We start from the raw sequence: 26806 nt of genomic DNA on the forward strand, positions 1-26806 counted from the left end.
AATCTTATTCTCATCGGATTTGGCTTAAGGAGGGAATACTATACACACTCAATTGGGTATGGAAATCTATCTTACTCTACAGGAAAATAGGGGAGAAGGAGATAGAGCAGGGGGATGATAGAAGGGAGGGAAGATTGGGGGAGGGAGTAATCAGAAGCAAACATTTCTGAGGAAGGACAGGGTCAAAAGAGAGAATAGAATAAATGTGGGGCAGGATAGGATAAAGGGAAATATAGTTAGTTTTTCACAGTGTGGCTTGTGGAAGTGTTTTGAGTGACTACACACATATAACCTGTATCCAGTTGCTTGCCTTCTCAGTGAGGGTGGATGGGGAGGGAGGAAGAGAGAAGATTTAGAACCCAGAGCTTTAAAAACAAATGTTAAAGTTGTTTTTACATGCGACTGGGAAATAAGATATATAAGCAATGGGGTATAGAAATCTATCCTGCCCTATAGGAAAACAGAAAGGGAAGGAGGTAAGTGAAGTAGGGAGGTGATAGAAGAGAGGATAGATTAGGGGAAGGGGTATCCAGAATGCATGCCATCTTGGGGTAGGGGAGGGGCGAGATGGGGAGAAAATTTGGAACTCAAAATCTTGTGGAAATGAATGTTGAAAACTAAAAATAAATAAATTAATAAAAAATGATGGAGGATAGTTTTCATAGAAACTTGGGCAAACTTATGAAGTAATAAAGGGTAAAGTGAACAGAGACTGGAGAAGAATGTATACTGTAAAATAAACATTGTAAAAACAAGCAATTTTGAAAGACTTTTAAGAACTCTGATTAATGCAGTTATCAACTATGCTTTCAGAAGACCGACAGTGAAGAATTCTACCCATATCCTGACAGAGTAGTGAGGACTAATATGGAGAATGACATATACAGTTTTGAATGACAGCAAATATAAGCATTTCTTGGCTTTACTTGTTACAAGATGTTGTGCCAAAATCACTTTGATGCCAAAGTGTTGTTTGTTTAGTTGTGTCAGTTGTGTCAGACTCTTTCATAACCTCATTTGGGTTTTTCTTGACAAAGATACTAAAGTGGCTTGTCATTTCCCTCTCTAGCTCATTTTACAGATGAAGAAACTGGGGCAAACAGGTTGAAGTGACTAGCACAGCTCACACAGCTAGTAAGTGTCTGAGGTCAGTTTTGAACTCATGAAAATGAGTCTTCCTGACTCCAGGGTCAGTACTCTATCCACCATACCACTAGTTGCCCTAGGTGTCAAAGTGAGAGGGAGGAAAATAAATGTTGGATAGTCAAAAAGATTTAATATTTTTAAAAGGGAGTACTACCCATAGTACTTATGTTCTTGGATTTGTCAAACATCAGGCTACTATTTTCTGTGATTTCTACTTTTTGCTGACCTTGTCTGTTTTACTGATCTACTTTTCTCTTTTTAACCTGTACCAAATTGTTTTGATGACTACTGCTCTTTAATGTAGTTTGAATCTTGATAATACTTTACCCCCTTCATTCATATTTTGTATCATTATTACCCTTGAGATTCTAGACTTTTGGTTCTTCCAGTTGAATTTTGTTATTATTTCATCTAGATTATAAAGTTTTCTCTCAATAATTTACTGGTATAGTACTGCCTGTAAAATAATTAGGTTAATATTGTAATCTTCATTATACTGACCTGGTCCATCTGTGAGGTGTACATCTGTATTTTCTATACTGAGAACTAAACAATTGTGGCACTGTTGGGAGAGTATAATGTGACTATCATTTTCCACTTTCGTGAACTGTCTCTACATAGCATAACATGTCAATGGCTTTTTTACCTACTGTGTCATGCAGTTGACTCACATTTTTTCTGTCATTCACTATAATCCCCAGATCTTTTTCATGGGACTTGTTTTAACATATTTCTCATTCAACACTCATGGAATTAATTGGGAGGTATTTTTCCATTTTTAAATACAACTTATACAAATTGACCAATCATTTTATAGTGTTAAAATCTCATTGGATATGGACTCTGTCATCTAAAATGTGTGTTATTCCTTCCAGCTTCATTTCATCTACACATTGGACAGGCATTCCATCTCTGCCTTCATCCTAGTCTTTGATGAAAATGTTGACTAGCATTTACCCAAAGATCCCCTGTGGCAGTACAGTAGAGATCTCTCTCTTAGTGTACGATGACCTACTAAACTGCTCTTTAAGTATGGTCATTCTGAATATTCCAAATCGACTGAATGATACTATTACTTATCACATTTCCCTGTATCTACTATGCTGTCAAGCATAGTGTGAGAGATTTTACAAAATGCAGCGCTGAAGTCTAAGTGTACTGTCAATCAACAAGCATTTTTATAGTTTCATTTCTTATTCTGAACATAAACATAAAAAGAGCATTTCCATACATACAGCAGAACACAAAAGGGTAGGGTTCTGTATGAAACTGTGAATCTCTTGCCTTTTTTTTCCTGAAAGTATATAATAGATTCTGCAAATTACTTTCAAAACTTCCTCCTGAACTTCTTTCTCCTATCTTCTATGCATTTTTTTCCAAAATGTTTCAATGATACCCTTTTTTGGACAGCACTGTGTCTAACTCACTCTTTCCCCCTTAGTATTCCCCTCTCCCAATTAATCAGTAGGAAGAAAGGGATAAGAAAGGTTTGTACCAAACAAAGTCAAGGAAAATTAAAGCAAACAGTAGTCATATCCAAAAAACTAAGTCTCTGCACCTTGTGTCCATGACCTCTCTGTCAGGAAGTGAACATGCTTCATCATAGGGACTCTGAAGATAATGGTTGACCATTGCTTTGATCAGAATTCTTAAGGCTTTCAAGATGGGGGAGGGAGGGAGGGAGAGGCAGAGACCGAGGGACAACTAAATCTCTTCCTAACCTAATAATGAATGTGTCTTTCCTAGAGAATATTAAGCAGTTTGTAGATATCGCTTTCATCTGTTAGTTCAATGTCACCTCTCAATTTAAGGTTGAAGCCTTCATTCACTCTCTTTTCTTGGGGTACAGTAAGAATTTTAGACTTTTTTCTTGATATATGTTAAAAATTTTACTGAGTCCAAATGACTTTTATTTATTTATTATTTATTTGTTTATTAGCAAAAGCCTACACAAGATGAAAAAACTATCTAATTAAGGGGTTCTTAACCTTTTTAATGTCATGGACCTTTCTAAGTCAAGGAAAGCCTATGAACCACTTCTGAGTAATGTTTTTAATTAATAAAATGAAATGCTTAGGATTAAAAAGGAAACTATTTATATTGAAATTCATTTATCAAAGTATTAAAAAAAAAAAGTTCATGGATCCCAGGACCATGAAACCCTTGTTTAATATTTTTTTCAGTTGAGACATATACTTTGATGCCCTCCATGTATATGACATTATTAATATATGGTGGTTCAGCTTAGCTTCTTTAATTTAGAAGTCATATTTAGTCCTATTTAGAAGAAATGATAGTGCATTTAAGTCTAGATTTTATATCAGTTCTTCTTGGCATTACTGTTGGGGTGTTTTAAATAGAGCGATTTTCCACGTAAATATCAAATATTCTGTTATTTTCACTATATTTGTGTCGGTTGTTTATGTTTGCCGTACCTGATTGAGCCATATCTTCAGAATTGAGTCTAAGGTTTTGTGTTAATTAACCAACACAGTATAAATGTTGGAGTCTTTTGAGTAACTGAAATAATTACTGAACCAATAATAATTTACTCTTTAAACACCTGAGACCTTTTGGCATATTCTTATTGTTCTTCAGCCAATATATTATTTTCTTATCAATGATAATAAATTCTATTAGTGATCAAACTGAGTTTTCATTTATTGCTGTTGGTTGCATGGTTTGTCCTTCATTTTTGAAAAGGACCATGACATCAAGGAGATGATGACATGACTTGCAATTGAATTGGATTTGAGTGAAGCAGGTCTGTGCAAGGTCACCAACCTTACTTTCTCCTCTAGATCCATGTGGGTCCAGTGGCCAGATACAGATCAGGATGACTGGAGATGGCCCAGGATGCTGTGGGAGACCTTGACCTTTTTAAGCTAAGGTCTTTCTGAGTTCTCACTTTGAGTGAAGCAATGTCCATTCCTTGAATGGGCCTCAATCAAACTGGGAGGGGAAGACTCTCAGAGTTGCTGGCCAAAAGAGAAACAGATACTATTTATAGTCAATCTGAGCCTGTATCATTTCTTTTGATTCTTAAAATAGCCCCACAGGGCTGTCCTTCACTGAACAGATGAGAAAAGTGAGACAAAGACAAGTACTATACCTTACCTAAGGTTACTGAATTATTAGTAAAAGAGCCAATGCTCAAATGCAATTCTAACTTTCAGTTCAGTGATATTCCAACTACATAGAAACATGCCCAGGAGAATGAGACTAAAGAAAAGGCAGGAAAAGATAGTTGGTGACCTTGAAGAGAAGAGGTTTCGTATGGAACTGCTCCTCGTATATTCTACATTCTGCCAAACTAGTGAAATCTCCCTTCTCCTTACATGACATCTTGTTGTCTATTACCATGCCTTGCACAGGCTGCCCTGTGCCTAAAACACACTTCCTCACCTCTGCCTCTTAGATTTCTTTCTTTCCTTCAAGGCTTTGCTCAAGTGTTCTGTCATGTACAAGACCTTACCTAATTCCCCCAGTAATATATATATATTATATATATATATAGTATGTATATATATATTATATGTATATATATGTGTGTATATATATATATATATATATATATATATATATATATACTCACTTATAGACATGTACATGTAAATATAAGTACATATATATCTCTAGGGAGGGAGACACACATATATGTATTTAGTATTGGTTTATCTCTATGTGTATTTTCTTCCTGGTAGAATGTAAGTTAAGAGCAGGGTCTTTAATTTTTGTTTTTGTATCCCCAGAGATTGTCCCTGAGCCTTGCATATAGCAGATTCATAATACATGCTTGTTGACTCTTAAGTGGGTGAGTCAATGAACAAATAAATGGTAAAGAAGAAAAATGGAAAACAGCAAGTGGATAGTAAGGACATACAGATGTTAAAGCAAACAATTCTGATAAGTTTAGCCATAAAAAATAAGAAAGGAATGAAAATGATAAATGAAAGGTAGTGTGATCACATGAAGGTGTGTTCCAAGCTTTTATAAGGAGAAAAGTTCCTTCCATAATTTCTTTTTTACCCTCATGAGAACTCTCTGAGGTTGGCAGTACAGGTGTATCTGCCCATGTGACCAATTCTTTCCAGTGTAAAGAAAATATTTATTTAGCATTCTTATTATAAGGGTTGTATTATTTAATGGAGGTTGAAAAGAAAAGCTGCATAATCATTTGAGCCTTGTCATTTGAGTAACCACCTCTGGGGCCCAGGATTCCCTGCTTTGTGTTGCAGGATCTCTTGAATGTGTAGCCTTTTTGTACCATTGGAAATTAATGAATTTTTAATTTCCCATAAATGTCACCTCAGAGCTTATTACTAATGATGTAGCTTGCAGAAATGCTAAAATTTTTGTTAGCTACTTCAGGGGTATTGAAAGGGATCTCCTTTTCATGTCTTCTGTGCTTCCTCCTACTCAGTAATCATGCAGAGGAAACTCAAGTGTTTCATCTTGATTCATATTCCTAAAAGGCAAATATATATTTTAGCTGTAATTATAATGAAATACTTTTTGGTACAGGGTTGGTAAACTGGCGGATGCCCATATGAATCTCCAAGACATCCAACTTTCTTCTTCATGGAATGAGAAAGAGGAAATAACCAGAAAACAATCAATTACTAGAAAACATCATGTTTGGAAAAAGAATCAGTTTAACAAGTTCATGACCACAAACATACCAAGTATCTCTCATATGATGTTCAACACTGGGGTGAGTACTTTTCTTGGGACAAATAGACTGTTGGGCTTGGTTTAGAGCACGAGGGATATGTTTTGAAGTCTACAAAATTTGGAGATGTCAGCAATGGAGGGTCCAGCCATATTTAAGGTTCTGTCCACTCTATTGCAAACCTGACTATTGACATGTAGATTGGATTTATACTATTATAAATACTACCATGGAGACCTCTTGCAAAGACCATGAACTGATACTCTTATTCTTTAGAGTCAGTTACCTCTGCTTTAGGCTATCTCATTTCATCCTTCCCCTCCCCCCGCATTTATTTGTCAGTTTGACTGAAGTTGACCAGGCCCTGGCAAACTATAAGTAATCAACATATGGAACATTGATTCAAATTTAGGCATTTCCATTGGAAACAGTAATTGTCTAATGAAATGTCACCATGTCCATGGGTTCACTCTGTAGACTCCTAGATAAAATCTAAAGACTGATTTATGGAACATGTACTCATGGAAAGATGAATTATATGGCACTAAGAATAATTTGGAAGGCAGTGAATAAAAGACCAGTTTTGGACTCAGGAAGAATTGAATTCAAGTCTTGCTTGATAGATACTATCTTTGTAAACAATTAAAATTTAATTTAGTTTCCCAAGGCCCCTGACAGCTCATACTATGTTAGAGAAGTTACTGATTTCTTTTGATAGAGTTTCTGCACTTAGAGTTCCCCACATTTATGAAATCATAGGTCTGGATCTCCTCCCCCATTTTTTACCCCGTTTATTGATTTATTACTGGGACCTTTGGCATATGTCGTAAAGGTTTTATATGCAGTGATTTTCAGTATCATGGCTGCTGGTCTGTAGAAAGATACATGAATTATCGTGAATATTGGTAAAGAAAGCCTACCCTATATCCATCCTTCTTCTCCCCGCCTTCCATTCCTTCTATGAGTTCCTCTGACTGAATATACAGCTGAGAGCACAGTGGGCAAGCATTTCTTGAGTTTATCCCCCTCAATTCATCCTAGTGAATTTGCACTAGCTGCTCAATCAATCTCTTCACTTGTGCACAGCTACTACTCAAAATATATATGTAGCATATTTATCCTGACAGGTCAATAGCCTCATTGAATAAATATACTAAACTAAAAAGGGACATACTAGGGAACAGGGGCAAAACAATGGTAGAGAGTAGTCCAAGAGGGAGAGCAGGATAGGTATGTGAATAGGCAAGCAAAACAAACACAGATGTTGGAGGTAAGAATTTGAAGAGAGGATTAAAAGAAAAGATGAATATTTTAAAACCTAGATTCAGAGGTAGAGAAAAAGCAAGAGAACAGCTGCAACAGAGAGGAAACAGGTTATTTTACTTATAAGAACACAAGTATCTGGCAAACTCCTGATCTTCTACCACCTTCTTATTTACAAAGGGTAAGGAAGGTATGCAAAAAGAGAAAGAAGAATAAGAGGATAGGATAGAATAAAAAACACAGTTATCAAATTGTGTGTTATTATTATATAAAGTTTACAAATATAACGTTGTGAATGAGATGAACTCACCCATATGACAAAAGACTACAAAATGTATTAGAAAGCAGAATCCAACAATGCATTTTTTTAATATGCTTGAAACATTTGCCTAAAGTTAAAATGGGGGACTGAAGCAAAATCCATAATGCTTTAGTTGACCTAAAAAAAAAAAGAGGGAGAGCAATCAGGATTATAGGAAAGGCTACAATAAATGTAGACTTGATAAAAAGAAATAAGCAGAAAAATCACATTGTGTTTAAAGGCATCATAGATAGTAAATCAATATCAACACTTCATATGTGAGCAGCAAATAGGATAGCATTTAAATACTTAAAAGAAAAGTTAATCAAATTGGAGGGGAAAATAGACAGTAAAACTACAATAGTGGTGGACCTTAATGTATCCTTTTCAGACCTAGACAAGTCTAACCAAAAGACATGCAAGGAAAAAGTTAAGAAGCTAAATAGAAAAATTAGAGATTATAGATCTTTGGCAATTACTGAATAGGAATATAGAAGAGTTTGCAAAACTGACCATTTATTGGGGCATTAAGACCTCACCAAAAAAACACAGAAAAGCAGAAATACTAAAGACATCATCTGCTTATCAAAATGCAATAATTTAAATTCAATAAAAGATCCTTAAAGAATGAATTTAAAAAGTAATTGGATGTTAGATTGCAGAATGCTAAAGAATTGGTGGGTCAAAAAAACAATAGAAAATTCCATCAAAGAAAATGACAATAATGGTGTAACATATCAAAACTTATATGATACAGCTAAAGCACTTCTGAGGGAGAAATTTATTTTTTAAAAATGTTTGCTTCAACAAAAGAAATAACAAATCAATGATTTAGACATGAAATTTAAAAAAGAATTTTAATACAACCCCCAACTAAGTAACAAAGTAGAAATTCCAAAAGGAAAGGATTGTCAGTATTATTATTATTAATAATAAATTTGATTCTTAATAATTTTATTAAACAGCCAGTTATTTAGCTTTGTCACCATTTCTGCAAAGACTGTTTTATAGTTGGTTTTATATAACCCCTGAGTGACTCTTGGTAAACATACCCCCAAATATCTTTTAATTTACATAGTTATGTTAAATGAAATTCATCTCTCTAGCACTTCATGCTGGGTTTGTGCTATATAAAAGCTAGTTATAACTATTAGTAATAATAATAACAACTAATCAATAATAGCAACTAGCATTTATATAGCACTTTACAGATATCTCATTTATTCTTACAACATACCTGGAGATAGATGCTGCTGTTTTCCCTTTAACATATCAGGAAACTGAGGCAGGCAGAGGTTAAGTGACTTGTCCAGGATCTCACAGGTAATGTCTGAAGTTAGATCTGAAATCAGATCTCCCTGAGTATAGAGTTAGCACTCTGTCTACCATACCATCAAGCTACTTCTTTTTATAAGATTGAAAAAAAAAATCATTGAATTGATAAATTAGTAGTTTATATACATATATATATATAGAGAGAGAGAAACAGCTAGTAATTTATATATTGTATATATATATTATATATAAACAGCTTATTTTTAAGAGAATATCAAATTTTTCACATCAAAAATTTTTAGAGAATTTACAATAATTAAAAAGGAAATAAAGGAAATTATCAGAAACTACTTTGTCTAATTAGATGCTAACCACCAACTGATAAGTTAGAGGAAATAGACAAATATTTTTAAAAATATGAACTACGCAGTTTAGCAAAAGAAGTAATAGATTATTTTAAAAATGCAATATCAAAAAAAGAAATTGAACAAGTGATATATGAATTCCCAAAGGAAAGGATATACAAATGAATTCTACCAAACATTCACAAAGAATAGTTAATTCCAGTATTATAGAAACTGTTTGCAAATTGAAGCAAAAAGGCACTGATCCAATCTCTTTCTATGATCATTAAACCAAGAGGAGAAAAGAAGAGAAAGAAAACTTTAGACCAACATCCTCAATGAACACTGATGCAGAAAAATAAATAAAATGTTAAAGTCAAGTTTATACTATGAATGTTGGGTTGTTTCAATAAGTCATATGAATAAAAAATGACTATATCAGTATATTCTGAAAAGGATTTTGATAAAATCCAAAACTTATTTCTATTAAAACCTCTAGGAATCAGTGGGAAAAATCAACTTTTCTTTAATGTGTTAAATAACATTTATCAGTATCAAAGAGAAAACATTTTATGTAATGGAAAATAGAGGCCTTCACAGTAAGAACAGAGATAAAACAAGGATGCCCATTGTTACCACAACTATAACACACTACTAGAAATGTTTTTTTGTTTGTTTGTTTTTGGTTTTGGTTTTTGGTTTTAAGCAATGGGCTTAAGTGACATGCCCAGGGTCACACAGCTAGTAAGTGTTGTGTCTAAGGCCAGATTTGAACTCAGGTCCTCCTGAATCCAGGGCTGGTGCTCTATCCACTGCACCACCTACCTGCCCCTAGAAATGTTAAAGGTAGCAATGACAAGAATAAAAAACTGATGGAACAAGCATAAGTAAAGAGGAAATAATTATCACTTTTGGTAGACAATATTGTGGTGTACTTAAAGTGTACTTAAAGAACCTTAAAAATTAATTGAAATAACTTTACTTCAGCAGAGTTGTAGGGCATGACATAAATCCACAAAAACCATCAACAATCATAATATATACATACATGTATGTACATATGCATTCATATACATGTATATAGACATATGTGTGTATATGTGTGTGTGCGATATATATAACCAACGAAACCCAGCATGATAAGCTAAAAAGAAAAATTCCATTCAAAATGATCACAAAAATTTTTAAATATTCGAAAGTATATCTACCAAGATTCTCCCTGGGACTATATGAAACTAACTATAAAGCACACTTTATAGAAATAGAAGAAAAAACTAAACAATTGGAGGCACATTAACTGCACATTAACATATGAGCCAATATTTTAAAAATGACAAATGTTATCCAAATTAATTTACTAATTCAGTTCTGTACCAAACTCCCAGAGGAATATTTTATAGAGCTAGAAAAAATAACAAAAACCCATGTGGAAGAACAGAAGATCAAGAATCTTAAGAGCAATAATGAAGAAAAAGATTCCCATTTTTGGAGTTGGCCAGTTGAGATCTGATATTGGTTGAGCAGAATCAACCAGTACCAGATCTCAAACTGTTGTGATTATAAAAATAATTTATTACTGGTTTGAAAAATAGGTTGATGTGTGGAACAGATTACATATGCATATGGAAGCAAATAAACCTAATAGCATACTGTTCAGTAAACCCAAAGACCCCAGTTACTGGGTAAAAAATTCAATGTTTGGCAAAAACTGCTGGGAAGACTGGCATAGAATAGATTTAGACTGATATCTCACACTACACACTAAGATATACCCCAAATGGACACATGACCTAGATATAAAATGGCACATCATACACAAATTAGATGAGCAATGAAGAAATTATTTTTCATTATCTTTGGATAATGGAAGTTTATGATTGAAGAGGTGATAGGATCACATAAAATCAAATGGACAATTTTGATTATACCAAATTTTTAGTTTTTACACAAAACATCTACTACACCAAAAATTAGAAGAAAATTGGTAGTTGCAAAAAAAAATCTTCACAGCACATTTCTCTGATAAATGTCGCCTTTGTAAGATATAAAATGAAATGATTCAAATTTATAAAAAAGAAGATCCAATCCTTAACAGATAAATGGTCAAAGAATACAAATAGGCAGTTTTGAATGTAAAAAATCCAAGCTATCAGCAATATGAAACAATGCTACAAATTACTAATAATTAAAGACATACAAATTAAAGCATCTCTGAGATTCCACCTAATACTTACTAGATTGACAAACATGACAAAAATTAAAATCACAAATGTTGAAATGGGTATGAGAAAATAGACACATTAATGCACTATTGATGGAGTTGTAAATTTATTCAGCCTTTTTGGAAAACAATTTGGAATTATGTTTAAAAAAAGTCACCAGACTATGTATATCCTTTTAACCTAGCTTTACCACTACTAAACCTATCTCCCCTCCCCACCCCCAAGAAATCAAAAAAGAAGTTAGAAATATGTGTACAGAAATAATTATAGAAGCTTTTATTGCAATAGCCAAAAATTGGAAACTAAGGGGGCATCCTGTTGGGGAATAACTAAACAAATTGTAGTATATGAATGTAATGGATGCATCATGCCATCAGAAATGATGAAGTGTATAGTTTCAGAGGAAATTTGAGAAGATCTCTATGAACTGATAAATAGGGAAGTGAGGAGAACAAGGAGAGAAATTGATGCAATAATAAATTTGTAGAGAAAACCAACTTTGAAAGATTTTTAGAACTCTGCCCAGTGCCATGATTAACTATAAATCCAAATGAATGAAGGCAAAATATTCTACTCACTTCCTGACAGAGAGATGATAGACTTAAGATGCAAACAGATATACATTTCTCAGTATGCTCCATGTGTGAATTTGCTCTGCCAGGCTATATTATTTTTTTACCTTCTCAATGGGGAAGAGGTGAGTGGGAGGGACTTGTTTCACTAAACTTTATGTTATACAGCATAATATTTTTGTATAATATTTTTAAAATTCCATCTGTATATGTAATGCTATGTATTATCCAAATATATTATTTTTGTGATTGTTTAAAAATTGGCAAAGTATATGGCACATTGTCTCAAACATATGTGTGTGCATATACACACATGTTATTAAAGTTTAAAATTACACTGAGACTTTTGGAACACTCTGTGTATATGTGTATGTGTAATCCCAAGAACCATTCCCCAAAAGATGCATGGTCAAAGAATACAAAGAGTTTTCCAAAAAAATTGCCAACTATATTAAGTACATTAAAACATGCTGCAGATCATTAATAGTAAAAGAAATACAAATTAAAACAATGCTGAGATTTTACCTCATGCCATGGAAATTGGAAAAGATAGCAAAAGATTCTCCATAGATCTAGTCAATTGCTAAATCTTGTTATTTCCATCTCCACAACCTATAACATAGTTCTCCTTCTCTTCACTCACGTGGCCACCAGCCTAAGTTTAGGCATTCATCATCTGACCTAGATTTTTGCAATGACCTCCTAACTAGACTCCCTGCCTCAACTATCACCCTACTCCAATCCTACCACACCCCTGCCAAAGTGATTTTCTTAAAGCAAAGGTCTAACCACATTACCCATCCACCCCACACCCTATTCCAAAAACTCTAGTGGCTTATTTCTCCTAAGATCAAATATAAATTTCTATTTGTTTCCTTATAGCCTTACCTTATCAATTACATGTTACTTCCCTTCCTATACTTTACAGTTTAGCTAAACAGCTCTATTCCTCACATACAACATGCCATCTTTTCTCTCCATGAGATGTCATGGGCAATCTTCCATGCTTGGAATTCATTACCTTCTCACTTTTGTCACTTAGTATATCCCTTGTTTCCTTCAAGACTCAATTCAACAACTACCACTTTCTTAACAAGACATTTTTTGATCACCTCCCCACTGCTAATGCCTTTCCCACTCTATTGTATCTATTTTATCAATTATATATGTCTCATCTAAACACACACATACATTTCATTTCCCCTCTTGGAATATAAATCCCTTGGGAATTAGTCTGTTTTATTTTTGTCTTCATATTTCTAGCACTTAGCATAGTTCCTGGCACATTTAATTAATAAATTGATTGGTTGATTAGATTATTTTTTTCTAAGAGTTTGCCAGTAAAAGGCAGAAAGATATAGAATAATAGCTTAAGGGGATGGTAGAGTTAAATTTCATATACACACACACACACATTATACACATCATGCATATTTTTTAAACCTAGAGAATACCTGAGTATGTTTGTAAGTAGCAAAGAAGGTACCAGTATAGAAGGAGAAACTGAAGATGAAAGAGAATGAGGAGATGATTAAAAGGGCAAGCAATTAGAGTTGCTAGGAGAGGATAGGATAGAGAAAACAAGAGAAAATGTCATTGGCAAATAATTGGGCAACTTTTTATGCAGAGAATGGAAACTTTGGAGTTCAGGAACCTCTTCTTTCTGCAGGACCACATCAACCCTGGGACTGACACCTCTTGGCCCTGGGGCCCCTCTGATTGGAAGGCTGAGAACTCCTCCTGGAACCTCCATTGAAGGAGGGCACCCAGGCTAGCCGTCTCTTTTTTCCCTACCTGCTCCTCATGGCACCATGCTAGATACTTTCCCTCCCTTCTATTTCTTCTTTTTTAACTTCTTTTTTGGTTTGTTTGTTGTCTTCACTCTTAGATTGTAACTACTTGAGGGAAGGGACTTTCTTCTTTGTGTTTGTATTCCCAGAACTTAGCACAGTGCCTGACACATAGTAGGTGTTTAATCAATGTTTGATTGACTGACTGACAGGCTCAGTCTGAAAAGGATTTCAAGTTGAATAGCTTGCTTTTGTCTGAGACCATTGTAATGACTGTGTATCTCTTTCCTTATTCTAGTATAAGCTCTACTACCAGCAATTCCATGCCATGTTCAGCAAAAGAGCTATGTACTGTTGGCGCAACTGGAAGATGACATTGATACACATTTTGGCACCGCTGGTATTCAGTTCCTTATATTTCAGTAGCTTTAATTCTATAATTTCTCAAGATTATCCAGTCTTGAAACTGGATTTGAGTGAATATGGCAAAACCATTGTCCCTTTCTCTGTCTCTGGAAATACATCTCTACTTAATAAGTTCTCAAAATACTTGAGTATTATGCTAAAGAATAGAGGACAACAGCCCATATTGGTGAGAGGTAAGAACCATGTGATTAGTGTCTGATGGTGTGAACAACTGGTCTATATAATGAAATCATAGAATTTAGAGCCAGAAGGGAACTGGAAACTGATGTTTAGAGTGATTAAATGACTTGCAAAGTGACCCAGATAGAAAGCAAGAGTACTAAGAATTTAAATGCTTCCTTTGACTCCAAACTCAGTGCTCTCTCTGCCACAGCACACCATACTACTTGAAAAGAGATTGGACTCTAGAGGGTTGGAGAGGTGGGGGAGAAGCAGGGGAGCAGCAGGTAGAATACAAACATGAAGAAAGAAGTACAACTTTCTTGGCTTTTATCTCCAATACTAACTAGAAGCAATTTGACTGCAAGCCTTCTTCCAACTTTCAGCTACCTACCATATGCCAATGACTGACTGTATGGGTTAATATAGTAGGTATCACACAGAGTGTTTCATAAACCTCTAGCTATCCAAGGTCTCCCAAGTACAGAATGGTATGTAATCTGAGTGACTCTAAATACAGGATGCATATTAATCTGCTTTCTCAGTATGTTTTATGGAAACAGTAACTATGAAGGCTGAATGAACTGACTCAGCATCAGTTCATTCTGGAGGCACAAATCCAATGCCTAGGGAATATATACACATACATACACACACGTAAATACACATGTATATACATATATTTTTAAATTTGACTTGAATTTTTGTGAACCTGTAATTATTTCATTTTTTTCTAAAATAAAATTTTATTCTTCTGTTTGGGGAGTCAAGAGTATAGAGATGCCAAGGAAATTCCTTTATCCGTATATATCTTGTATATCCCTATTTATGTATATATTTGTCTTCCTCATGATAATGTAAGCTCCTTTGCTTTTTTGTTTCTTTGTTTCTTCAGCACTTAGTTCAGTGCTAGGCATCTAATAAGTCCTTAATAAATGCTTTTAAATTGATTGATTATGTAGCACTTTCTCTGAGCTCATCTTCCCAACTCCCACTCATCCTGGCAAGGCAGGTTCCCAGGAGGGTGATACTCAACCATCCTCTGGGGACCTAACCTGCATGTTAGGGTACATGGGTGTTAGGAGAGAAAGACCAGAGAGGATGCTACAATGAATTGATTGATTGATTATAGCTTTGGGGTTCACTTATTCATTGTTTTGTGGATTTGGGGAAATAAATCTTATTTTTCCTTCTGTACATATGATTTACCCAGTTAGTTTTCTTGCTTGGGATTTAGGTTTATGTCTAATGTTTTTGTCATTTCAGTCTTTTTTTTTCTCTTCATGGCAGTTTGTCTCTGGCTTCTTTTCTCATGGTTTGGCCCCTCTCACTCCTACTATTGGGAGCATATTTTCTTTTGTATAGACCCCTGAAACTTAGCTTGAGTTAGTCACCTCAAATTGGTAGTTGTGGAAACTGGCAGTCTCCCAGCCCTGTATGAATTCCCATAGGAGAGGACTGACCACAGCTAGGTTTCTAGCCCTTTTCCCTCAAACTGTAAAATCCTGTACATCCTATAGGGACACAATTTTAAATACATTGAAGGATCAGTTTTCAAAATAGCTCAGAGAGAAATACATGCATATTTAAACAAAATCACAGATGATATTATTATGAAAAATGAAGACTTCAGCAACTGCTAAAATAGTAAGGAGATCAATGCCACTGGATCACAGAGTAATTAGAGAGGCAATAAGGTATAAAAAGACTAGAAAGGTAGGAAGGGCCCAGGTACAAAAAGCTTTAAAAGCCAAAGAAAAGACTTTATATTTGATCCTGGAGGTCATAAGGAGCCACTAAAATTTATGGAATGGGTCTGGGAGGTGGGGCAGAGGAAAGGTTCACATGGTCAGATCTATACTTTAGGAAGATCATTTTGACAGCAGAATGGAAGATAGACTGGAGTGTGGAGAGAGATTTGAAGCAAGGAGACCAACCAGCAGGCCATTGTGATAGTCCAGTCATGAAGTGATAAGAAGAGAAGGAAAAAATGTTTCCAGGGTAGAATTGACAGAACTTAGCGATTGATTGGATCTGGGGGATGGTGAGAGGGGTTAGAGAAAATGAGAGTCAAGGAAGACATCTAGGTTATGAACCTGAGTGACTGGGAGAATGGTGATACCTTGACAGTATACTGAAGTTAGAAAGAGTGAAGGATTTTAGGGGTAAGATCATTAGTTAAGTTTTGGACATGTTGAACATCCAGTTCAGGAAGTCCAGTAGGCAGTTAGAGATGTGAGACTGAAGGTCAAGAGAGACATTAGGACTGGACAAGAGGTTATTGGGATCATAACTGTCATAGAGGTTATTATTAATAATTACCCCCATTTTACTGATGAGGAAAGTGAGGTTAAAAAAATTTAAGTGAGTTGTCCATAGTCATACAGCTCTGTGTCAAAGGTAAGTCTCTCAGACTCCAAGTCAATGCTACCTCTATGATCAGAAAAGAAGATGGACCAATCATAGAGTGAGAATGAAATAAAAAATAATGGATAATTTGAGTACCACATTGGTTCCCACAAAAGGTTTTTAAAAACAAAAATAAACAAACAAAAACAGGACAAGGCCTTCAGCCTATGAAGTGCATCTTCTATGGAGGTACTGTGGGTGAGCCTGGAAGGGAATCACACAAGAAGGCTGGGAAAGGATGTGATCTTTGCTGTTGGAGAGAATATCTATATACTGAGATCCCTAGTGATAAGAATCCTTCATGATAAGAGACTAAAGTATCAATCATAAAAGTCCTGCACAGACCAGTTGTTTCCTTTTAAAGGCACAAGAACATACATAAGCATAATTTGTTAACTAGAGCTCACAGCTGTAGTTAGTGGTCAAAGTGGAATCAGAATGCTGGTTTCCCAGCTCCTAGTATAGTATCCTTTCCATTATGCTTAGCTCCTTCCACAAAATCAGTTATTTGTTAAAATAGTCATAAGGACTAATTAACTCTAAAGAGATAGATAAACCTGAGCAGTAGTAGCAAAATTCAAAGGAAATAGGAATAATGTCATAATTCACTCACTCTCTTTTCTACTTGTCAATTGCTGCTTAACTGAATCTTAGTTGTCTTTTTTTTCAAGAAATTAATTTTATCTCATTGATCTCATCTGGGCTTTGAAAAACACCACTTTGGTTTTCAGCCTATCAGAACCTTTTTTAAACTGCTAAGTGTTGGTATAAGAAATTCCCATGACTTTTCTACCTGGGGTCCATGAACTTGTTTGCTTTGATAACAACTGTGTTTCAATATAATTGGCTTCCTTTCTAATTCTGTATGTTTTATTTTATGCATTTAAAGATATTATGCTGAGTAAGGATCCTTAGGCTAACCAACTGCCCAAGAGATTTGTGCCATGACACAAAAAAGGTCAAGAACCTCGGCAACCAATTTGCCTTGCTGAATTATTTGAAGAATTGCTTTGAGTATCCTAGTAAAAGAACTTTACTTATGACTATATTCTGCTGATCTCATGCAGTTTTTCTTTGCCCCAAGATCCAGTGTTCAATGAGAAAGAAATCTTTGATAACTCATTAGTACATACCCCACCCCTAAGCCCTGTGACTATTCTTTCCAAATTAGGGAACAGTTAACCAAGTTTTCGTATAGCATCCCCTTCCTTTTCCCTTTCCATCTGATAACATGCAATATAATTTTTTTTAATCTTTGTTGTAGTTGCCAATATTGTAAAATTAAGATGATTCCTAATTTCTTTGGAGATTTTGTTTTGACACAGATAATTTTAAAGGAATTTCTTAGAAAAGTCATGTCATTTTAGCTACTGAACCTTTGAAAAAGAAAAGATTTAAACCAAGTTATATAATAGTTTTCTTGTTACAGTGTTAGGGAGTCAGTAAAGAAAGAGGACTTGAGAATGGAGCCTTGTAAGTGAAACAGAGGAGGTATACAATTTGAAGCAGATTAGTGAGTTCGTTGAAATAGAAAGAAAAGAAAAAGGTAGTGTATTTAGACAACAGAATAGACATGCTAAATTTTAATAAATTGTGAAATTGAGAAAAAAGAAGTTCAGGGCAGTTTGGGGGCAATCTGGGACATACCAAGATGTTGAACTTGAAAGGAACAGATTCACTGTACAATGCTTTGTCTTAGATGTAAATCTGCTGAACAATTACCAACATTTCAAGTATAATGTGTCATGTTAATGGGAATAATAGTTACCATATGTCCTCGGTCAAGATATCCAACTATTAGGTCACCTTGTTTCATCATTGTTAAGTGTAGCCAGAGACTGAAAAATTATTCACACTGTTTAATAAAAATCAGTACTTCCATTTCCATTTCATTAGAAGCAGGACCAGTGCCACAATGGGAATAGCCACCAATAGCAGACAATGAGGGAAAAGCTAGCTGGTCCTCCATTGTCATTAAAATTTGGAAATGTCACTAATGCTTTGATTTATTTGCATTGTAGTCTTGATTCTGATGTTAGATACAGAAAAAAAAACTGGGCTCGTCAGTGTATCCCTCTATGTCATAGGAGTTTTAATCTAGAGGGGTTAAATCTGGAATGGCTAGGTGGCCTCACTAGGTATATGATGCTGGGCAAGTCACAGCCTCTCTTTGCCTCAGTTTCCTCATCTGTAAGATAGAGATAATAATAATACTTAGGGTTGTTGTGAGAATCAAATAGGATAATTTTTGTAAAGTGTTTTGAAAACCTTAAAGCATTATATAAATAAATATAGTTATCACTTGTATTGTTGTTATTGTTATTAACCTTATGTAGCCTTAAGTTAGCAGCTCTATCACTGATGAAGGAATCTTTATGTTATAAGCCCTCTGAGGGCAGATATTGTATCTTTCATTTTTAATCTAACCTAGCATGATAACGGTTCTATAGTTCATGTCACCTGACTTACCTGTAATGCTTTTCCACCTTAGGTAAACTAGAAGATTTCCTGGTTGAAAGTAAAAGATGTATTGAGCACTGTATTGTTGCAATTTCCCTGGATGTCACTAACAGCAAGCTGCTCGCAACTGCTCTGTTCAACAACCAGGCATACCATTCACCCGGAACAGCCACTGCAGTTTTGGACAATATCCTATTTATGTGCTCTCAGGCCCTGATGCTTCAATTATGGTTACCAATAAGCCTCAGCCTGTCAGTGTCTTCAATAATGTGAAAAATATCTTTCTTGAGTATGTGACTACCCTTCTCCTGGGGTTGGGGACCTTCATATATGTGCTATTTCTACCTCCTTAGTGGTTTATTTGTCAATTTATTTAGGATTTATTTAGGAAAGCGGCAGCTGTGGTAATCTTTCCTACTATCCATATGAACTAATGTCTTTCCATGTCCTATCTCTTTCAGTAATACTAATGGATATGAAATTGCCATGAGTCTATCCTTGGGCCTGTCTACCTTGGTCAGTACTTTTTCTGTCCAGACAGTCAGTGAGAGAGTAAATAAAGTGAAGCACATCCATTTTGTGGCTGGTGTATATGTCCTAATTTTCTGGTTGTCTGCCCTGCTATGGGATCTCTTCAACTTCTTCATTACCAGTTTACTGTTTCTGGTAAGTACCAAGTGAGTATGTGTCAAGGTCAAGTCTCTTCTTGTACCAGCATCTCTCTCTCTAGCCAGTGCTGTTCTGAATTCAAACCAAATCAGAAAGGATCTGTAGCTGAGGACTGAAGACTCAACTACTAATACTGGGAAATCCAATGTGGAATCCCTAATCCGAGCAGTTCCTCTGTCAGCAGAAAAAGGTAAATATGTTGGTAACCTGGTATCTGTAGAAATAGAGGCGACCTTTCTTCATTTTACTTGCCAGCATATACTAGTCATGGGAGTTCTCCAAAAACAGAATGATTATTTTTGTCATGTCATGTTAAGTGACCAGCCCTATACTTTTCAAGTCTATAATAAACTTTTAGCCCTGTCCTTGGTGTACCTGCTTGTCCCCCATTATACTAGTAATATACATGCAGTTTTACTTTTTCTACTTTTAAAGGTTCTATTTGAATATACTAGTATGGCCAGGTATAGATACACAGAGGAGAAAATACTCTCGTTTTTTTCCTCCTTTCCACTGGTCAGCCATGACTGGTAACTTCCACTGGAGCCCTTTGAAGAAACCTACATACTGTGGAACCACCCCTGAGCTGATTTGTCAACTTTAAAATGTCCATCAAAGTACTTTGTCACCCTTTGCACAGAGGTCCTGATACGTTTCCAGCTAGCTAGATCTTTCAGTCTATGCACTATTATTCCTCCTGGACCTGCTCAGCTGATGGGGTCAGGGAAAGGATTGATTAAAGATAGAGGCTACTGTGCTAGCAAGTTATTCTTGTATATAGAGAATATAGTTTCTGAGAGTCAAGAGGTGAGCTGTTATTATAAGGTCAGTTATCAAACAGCAAGTGAGCTACGATATAGTAGTGGCATCTTCAGGCCCAGGACCCTGAATCCAAAAGCCTTGGGAATAGTAATGCCTCCTAAACTTACGTCTTCTGGCCCAGCCCCTGAAGACATCATTAGGGGAGAAGTTATTACAGAAGGGGCCCACCTCCTTTATCACCACCAAGGAGTGCTGCATATTTACAACCAGCAGGCAGATAAGCACAAGAACCCTCAGAGTGGCTGCACCTCTTACACCACCAGTCTTGCTGCCAGCCTAGGTCTCACAAGTATCATGTGGGACAGTGACTCATGTAGAGAAGGGGCCATTCACAGGGCAGGCAGGGCAACCTAGCTAAAGCAACAAGAGACCCTGTGGGAGAAAGAGGAGGTAATTCAAAATACAACCTCCACCATCTCTCCTCTGGCCCCATGGAAAGAGTCCGGGAGCCTGAAGCCAAGAGTTTTTGGAATAGGTGATTCAAGAATAGTTCTAACCAAAGATAAAAACAAAATGAACAGTAGTGATATTTTTATAGGGCTTTAAGGTTTAAACACTTCTTCATATACATTATATGATTTAAGTCTCAGAAAACTTCATGAGGTAAATACTACAGGTATAATTTGCTGCATTCAATTTTATTTTCAGTTGCAGATTCTCTCTCTTCCCTCCCCAACTTGCCCCTATGTATCAGAAAGGCAAGAAATATAAAATCTATTACAATAGGAAGTCATGCAAACCAAATTTCCACATTAGCCATGTTCTGACCAAAAAAAAAAAAAAAAAGATCGTAGAGTCTGGGACACAGTCAAGATGGCAGAATAAAAGCAGCTTGAGCTCTCACTCAAACCTCTCCAAATACCTGTAAAAAATTACTCTGAACAAATTCTAGAGCAGCAGAACCCATAAAAAGACAGAGTGAAACAAATTTCCAGCTGAAGACAACTGGAAGGTAAACAGGAAAGGTCTGTTGTGGCAGTCAGAGAGGAGCACAGTACAACTCAAAACATGCCAGCAAAGACTGGACCTCTGCAAACCCAGAGCACACCTCAAGGGACTGAATCACTGGCAGCTGTGGCAGTTTTGAGACTTCTCAACCCACAAATGCCAAAGACAACTTAGAAGGTCTGTAGGAAAGGTTTGTGAGACTTGAGTGAAAAAGGAGCATGGTCTGGCCCCAGCCGTGGTGTAGCCCCAGGTGGCAGATGCTTCTGGAGCTCTCGGCCCACAGAGAGTTAGGGGGGTCAAGCAGTTGATCAGAGGGGGATTTCAGGGATCTCTTTGCTGGCACTGAGTCAGGATTCTCTTGTTTTGCCCAAACCTGGATCTGGATCACAGTCCTGGGTGGCAGTTCTCGGGTGAGGAAGAGCGCTGGCAAGGTGGAGCTTTTGGTGGCAGTGAAGAAGGAATCCTCCTCACAGTTCCAAGAATAAAAAGAGTGCTTGTGGTCACTCACAGACCAGAATACAGGCCAGGAGAGGAATGAACACCCCTCCTTCGATAATACCACCTTGGAAAAACTGCAAATTTACAGGTCCCTAGAAGTATTCTCTGAAAACAGCTGCACAAAATCCCTGAAGCTCGAGACAGTACACCCTCCATACTGGAAGCAGAGCCCTACCTTAACAAAGAGTTTAAAAGTCAAGTAATTGTCTGCGGATATGGGCAGGCAGTGGAAAAAAACTCAGACTATGGAATCTTACTTTGCTGACAAAGAAGATCAAAACATACACTGAGAAGACAACAAAGTCAAAGCTCCTACATCCAAAGCCTCCCAAGAAAAAATATGAATTGGTCTCAGGCCATGGAAGAGCTCAAAAAAGGTTTTGAAAATCAAATAAGGCAAATAGAGGAAAAATTGGGAGGAGAAATAAGAGTGATGCAAGAAAATCATGAAAAACAAGTCAACAGCTTGGTAAAGGAGACCCAAAAATTACTGAAGAAAATAACACCTTAAAAGATAGACTAACCCAAATGGCAAAAGAGGTCCAAAAAGCCAATGAGGAGAATGCCTTAAAAAGTAGAATTGGCCAAATGGAAAAGGATGTCCAAAACCTCACTGAAGAAAATAATTCCTTAAAAATTAGAATGGAGAAAATGGAAGCTAATGATTCTAAGAAACAGTAAAACAAAACCAAAAGAATGAAAAAATAAAAGATGTGAAATATATCATTGGAAGAACAACTGACCTGGAAAATAGATCCAGGAGAGACAGTTTAAAAATTATTGGACTACCTGAAAATCAAAAAAATATCCTAGATCAAAAAAAGAGCCTAGACATCATCTTTCAAGAAATTATGAAGGAACACTGTCCTGATATTCTAGAACTAGAGGGTAAAATAAACATTGAAAGAATCCACCTGATATCCACCGCCTGAAAGAGATCCCAAAAGGAAAATTCCTAGGAATATTATAGTCAAATTCCAGAGTTCCCAAGTCAAGGAGAAAATATTGCAAGCTGCCAGAAAGAAACAATTAGAGTATTGTAGAAACACAATCAGGATAACACGAGATTTAGCAGCTTCTATGTTAAGGGATTGGAGGGCTTGGAATATGATATTCTGGAGGTCAAAGGAGCTAAAATTAAAGCCAAGAATAACCTACTCGGCAAAACTGAGTATAATCCTTCAGGGGAAAAAAATGGAAATTCAATGAAACAGAAGACTTCCAAGCATTCTTGATGAAAAGACCAGAGCTGAATAGAAAATTTGACTTTTAGATACAAGACTCAAGAGAAGCATGAAAAGGTAAACAGGAAAGAGAACTCATAAAGGACTTATTAAAGTTGAACTGTTTATATTCCTACATGGAAAGATGATATTTGTAACTCATTAGACCTTTCTTAGTATTAGGGTAGTTACAGGAAATGTATATACATATACATATATATACATATATATGTATATGTATATAGACAAAGGACACAGGGTGAGTTGAATATGAAAGGATAATATCTAAAAAATAAAATTAAGGGGTGAGAGAGGAATGTACTGGGAGAAGGAGAAAGGGAGAGGTAGAATGGGGTAAATTATTTTACGTAAAAGAGGCAAGAAAAAGCTTTTACAGTGGAGAGGGGAAGAGGGGGAAGTTGAGGGGGAATGAGTGAACCTTACTCTCATTGTATTTGGCTTAAGGAGGGAATAACATACACACTCAATGGGTATGGAAATCTATTTTACCTTACAGGAAAGTAGGGGAGAAAGGGATAAGAGAGGGGGGATGATAGAAGGGAGGGCAGATTGGGGGAGGAGGTAATCAGGAGCAAACACTTTTGAGGAGGGACAGGATCAGAGGAGAGAATAGAATAAATGGGGGGTGGGTGGGAAATATAATTAGTCTTTCACAACATGACTATTATGGAAGTGTCTTGCATGACTACACTTGTATAACCTATGTCTAATTGCTTGCCTTCTCAGTGAGGGTGGGTGGGGAAAGAGGAAGGGAGAGAATTTGTAACTCAAAGTTTTAAAAATGAATGTTAAAATTATTTTTACATGCAACTGGGAAATAAGATATACAGGCAATGGGGTATAGAAATCTATCTTGCCCTACAGGAAAATAGAAAGGGAAGAAGATGAGGGGAGGCGGGATGATAGAAGGGAGGGTAGAGTGGCGGAAGGGGAAATCCAAATGCATGCTGTCTTGGGGTAGGAAGAGGGGAGAGATGGGGAGAAAATTTATAGCAGCCCTTTTTTATGATGCCAAAGGATTAAAAATTGAAGGGATGGGAAATGACTGAATCAGTTGTAGTATATGATTGTAATCAAATGCTATTGTACAAGAAATAAGGAAGTGGTTTCAGAAAAACTTAGAAAATCTTATATAAACTGATGAAAAGTAAAGTTAATAGAACCAAAAGAATATTGTACACAGTAAAAGCAGTATTATAATGATAGCGAAATGTGAAAGACTTGACTACTTTGATCAATACAATAATCAATATAGTTCCAAAGGACTCATGATGAAAATGCTATTCACTTCTAGAGAGAGAATTGATGAATTCTGAGTGTAGATTGAAGCATACTTTTTTCACTTACACTGTTTTTCTTGCTTTTTTGGTAACAAAACTAATGTAGAAATGTTTTGCGTGACTTCTCGTGTATAATTGATAGCATTTTTTGCCTTCTTAAATAATCTCAAATAGTTGCCTTCTCAATGGGTAGGGATGGAGAGAATTTAGAACCCAAACCTTTTTTTTAAATGAATGTTTAAATAAGGTATAATTTTAAAAAGAAGCTATACAGAAGGATTATCTTTATGGAGCCCACACTTAGTGTTTACTGTAGATTATGCAAGAAAATGGTAGAAATTACCTTATATATCAACATAGGTTATGTAAAAAGTTAATGCCTACTTACTGTCTTGCAAGACATGACCTGTTGGCCAGAATTCTTCCCTCCTTGAACTAATTCAGATAACAGTGATACTTGTTTCTCACCACCACCATTTTCCCTTCCATTGTATAAACTCCTGCTTGCATACCCCATTTATATGAAATAATTTTCACCTTTCTTTCTTTCCCTTTTTCCTCTCTCTCTTTCTTGCTCTTACACTTTTGATGGGAATGGGTGTTGTATTTTGATAGATGCTTTTTCTGCATCTATTGAGATAATCATATAACTTCTATTAATTTTGTTGTTATATGGCTAATTATGCTGATAATTTTCCTGATATTGAACCAACTCTGCATTCCTGGTATAAATCCTACCTGGTCATAGTATATTATTCTCATGATAAGTTGCTGTAGTTTTTTTGTGTTTTGGGTTTTTTTGCTAATATTTTATTTAAAATTTTTGCATCTATATTCTTTAGGGAAATTGGTTTATAATTTTCTTTCTCTGTTTTGGCTTTCCCTGGGTTAGGTATCAGCACCATATTTATGTTATAAAAAGAATTTGGTAGGGCTCCTTCTTTGCCTATTTTCCCAGATAGTCTGTATAGTATTGGAATTAATTGTTCTTTAAATGTTTGATAGAATTCACTTGTAAATCCATCTGGCCCTGGAGATTTTTGCCTAGAGAGTTCATTGATTGCTTGTTCAATTTATTTTTCTGAGATGGGATTATTTAAGTATTTTATTTCCTCTTCTGTTAAGCTGGACAATTTTTTTGTAATTAATCATCTATTTCACCAAGATTGTCAAATTTATTGGCATACAGTTGGGCAAAATAGTTCCTGATTATTGTTTTAATTTGCTTTCATTGATGGTTAATTCACCCTTTTCATTTTTGATGCCGGTTATTTGGTTTTCTTCTTTCTTTTTTTAAATTAAATTAACCAAAGGTTTATCTATTTTATTGTTTGTTTTTTTCTCACAAACCAGCTTAGTTTTATTTATTAGTTCAATAGTTTTCTTAATGTCAATTTTATTAATCTCTCCTTTTGTTTTCAGAATTTCTAATTTGGTGGGGATTTAATTGGGGATTTTTAATTTGTTCTTTTTCTGGGTTTTTTTTTTAGTTGCATACCCAATTCATTGATCTCCTCTTTCTCTATTTTATTCATGTGAGCATTTAGAAATATAAAACTTCTCCTAAGAACTTCTTTTGCTGCATCCCATATGTTTTAGTATGTTATCTCATTATTGTCATTCTCTTGAATGAAATTATCGATTGTTTCTATGATTTGTTGTTTGATCCACTCATTCTTTAGTATTAGATTATTTCGTTTCCAGTTAATTTTTAGTCTATCTTTCCATGGCCCTTTATATGTAAAATTTTTATTGTGTCATGATCTGAAAAGGATACATTTAATATTACTGCCTTTCTGCATTGTATTATGAAGTTTTTATGCCCTAGTATGTGGTTATAATTTTTGTGTAGGTGCCACCATATGTAACTTTTCTCAAATTGTATTCAACCCCTCAACTTCTTTCTTGTTTATTTTGTGGTCAGATTTATCCAGTTCAGAGAAGAGAAGGCTGAGGTCCCCCCACAAGTATAATTTTGCTGTCTAGAACTTCTCGTCTAAGAATTTGTATGCTATACCACTTGGTGCATATATGTTCAGTAATGACATTACTTCATTGTCTATGGTGCCTTTTTGCAGGACATAGTTTCTTTCCTTATCTCTTTTAATTAGATTTCTTTTTGCTTTTGCCTTGTCTGAGATCAGGATTGCTATCCCTGCTTTTTTTTTAACTTCTGCTGAAGCATAATATATTCTACTCCAGCCTTTTACCTTTACCCTGTGTGTATCCCTCTATTGCTAATGTATTTCTTATAAACAACATATTGTAGAATTATGGCTTTTAATCCATTCTGCTATCCACTTCCA

At 35.5% G+C, this 26806-nt stretch overlaps 1 protein-coding gene across 1 annotated transcript in view; it reads left to right on the plus strand.

The window, feature by feature from the left end:
* LOC110193499 (phospholipid-transporting ATPase ABCA3-like) overlaps window positions 1-26806 on the plus strand; it is a 337264-nt gene that overhangs the window by 83700 nt on the left and 226758 nt on the right. Inside the window, 5 exon segments of the mRNA XM_078151735.1 lie at window positions 5671-5860; window positions 13884-14184; window positions 19071-19238; window positions 19241-19328; window positions 19501-19705. Of these exon segments, the coding sequence (XP_078007861.1) occupies window positions 5671-5860; window positions 13884-14184; window positions 19071-19238; window positions 19241-19328; window positions 19501-19705 (952 nt within the window).

Source organism: Phascolarctos cinereus, unplaced genomic scaffold, assembly GCF_003287225.1.
Source record: "Phascolarctos cinereus isolate Bilbo 61053 unplaced genomic scaffold, phaCin_HiC Scaffold_4;HRSCAF=312, whole genome shotgun sequence".
Lineage (NCBI taxonomy): Eukaryota > Metazoa > Chordata > Mammalia > Diprotodontia > Phascolarctidae > Phascolarctos > Phascolarctos cinereus.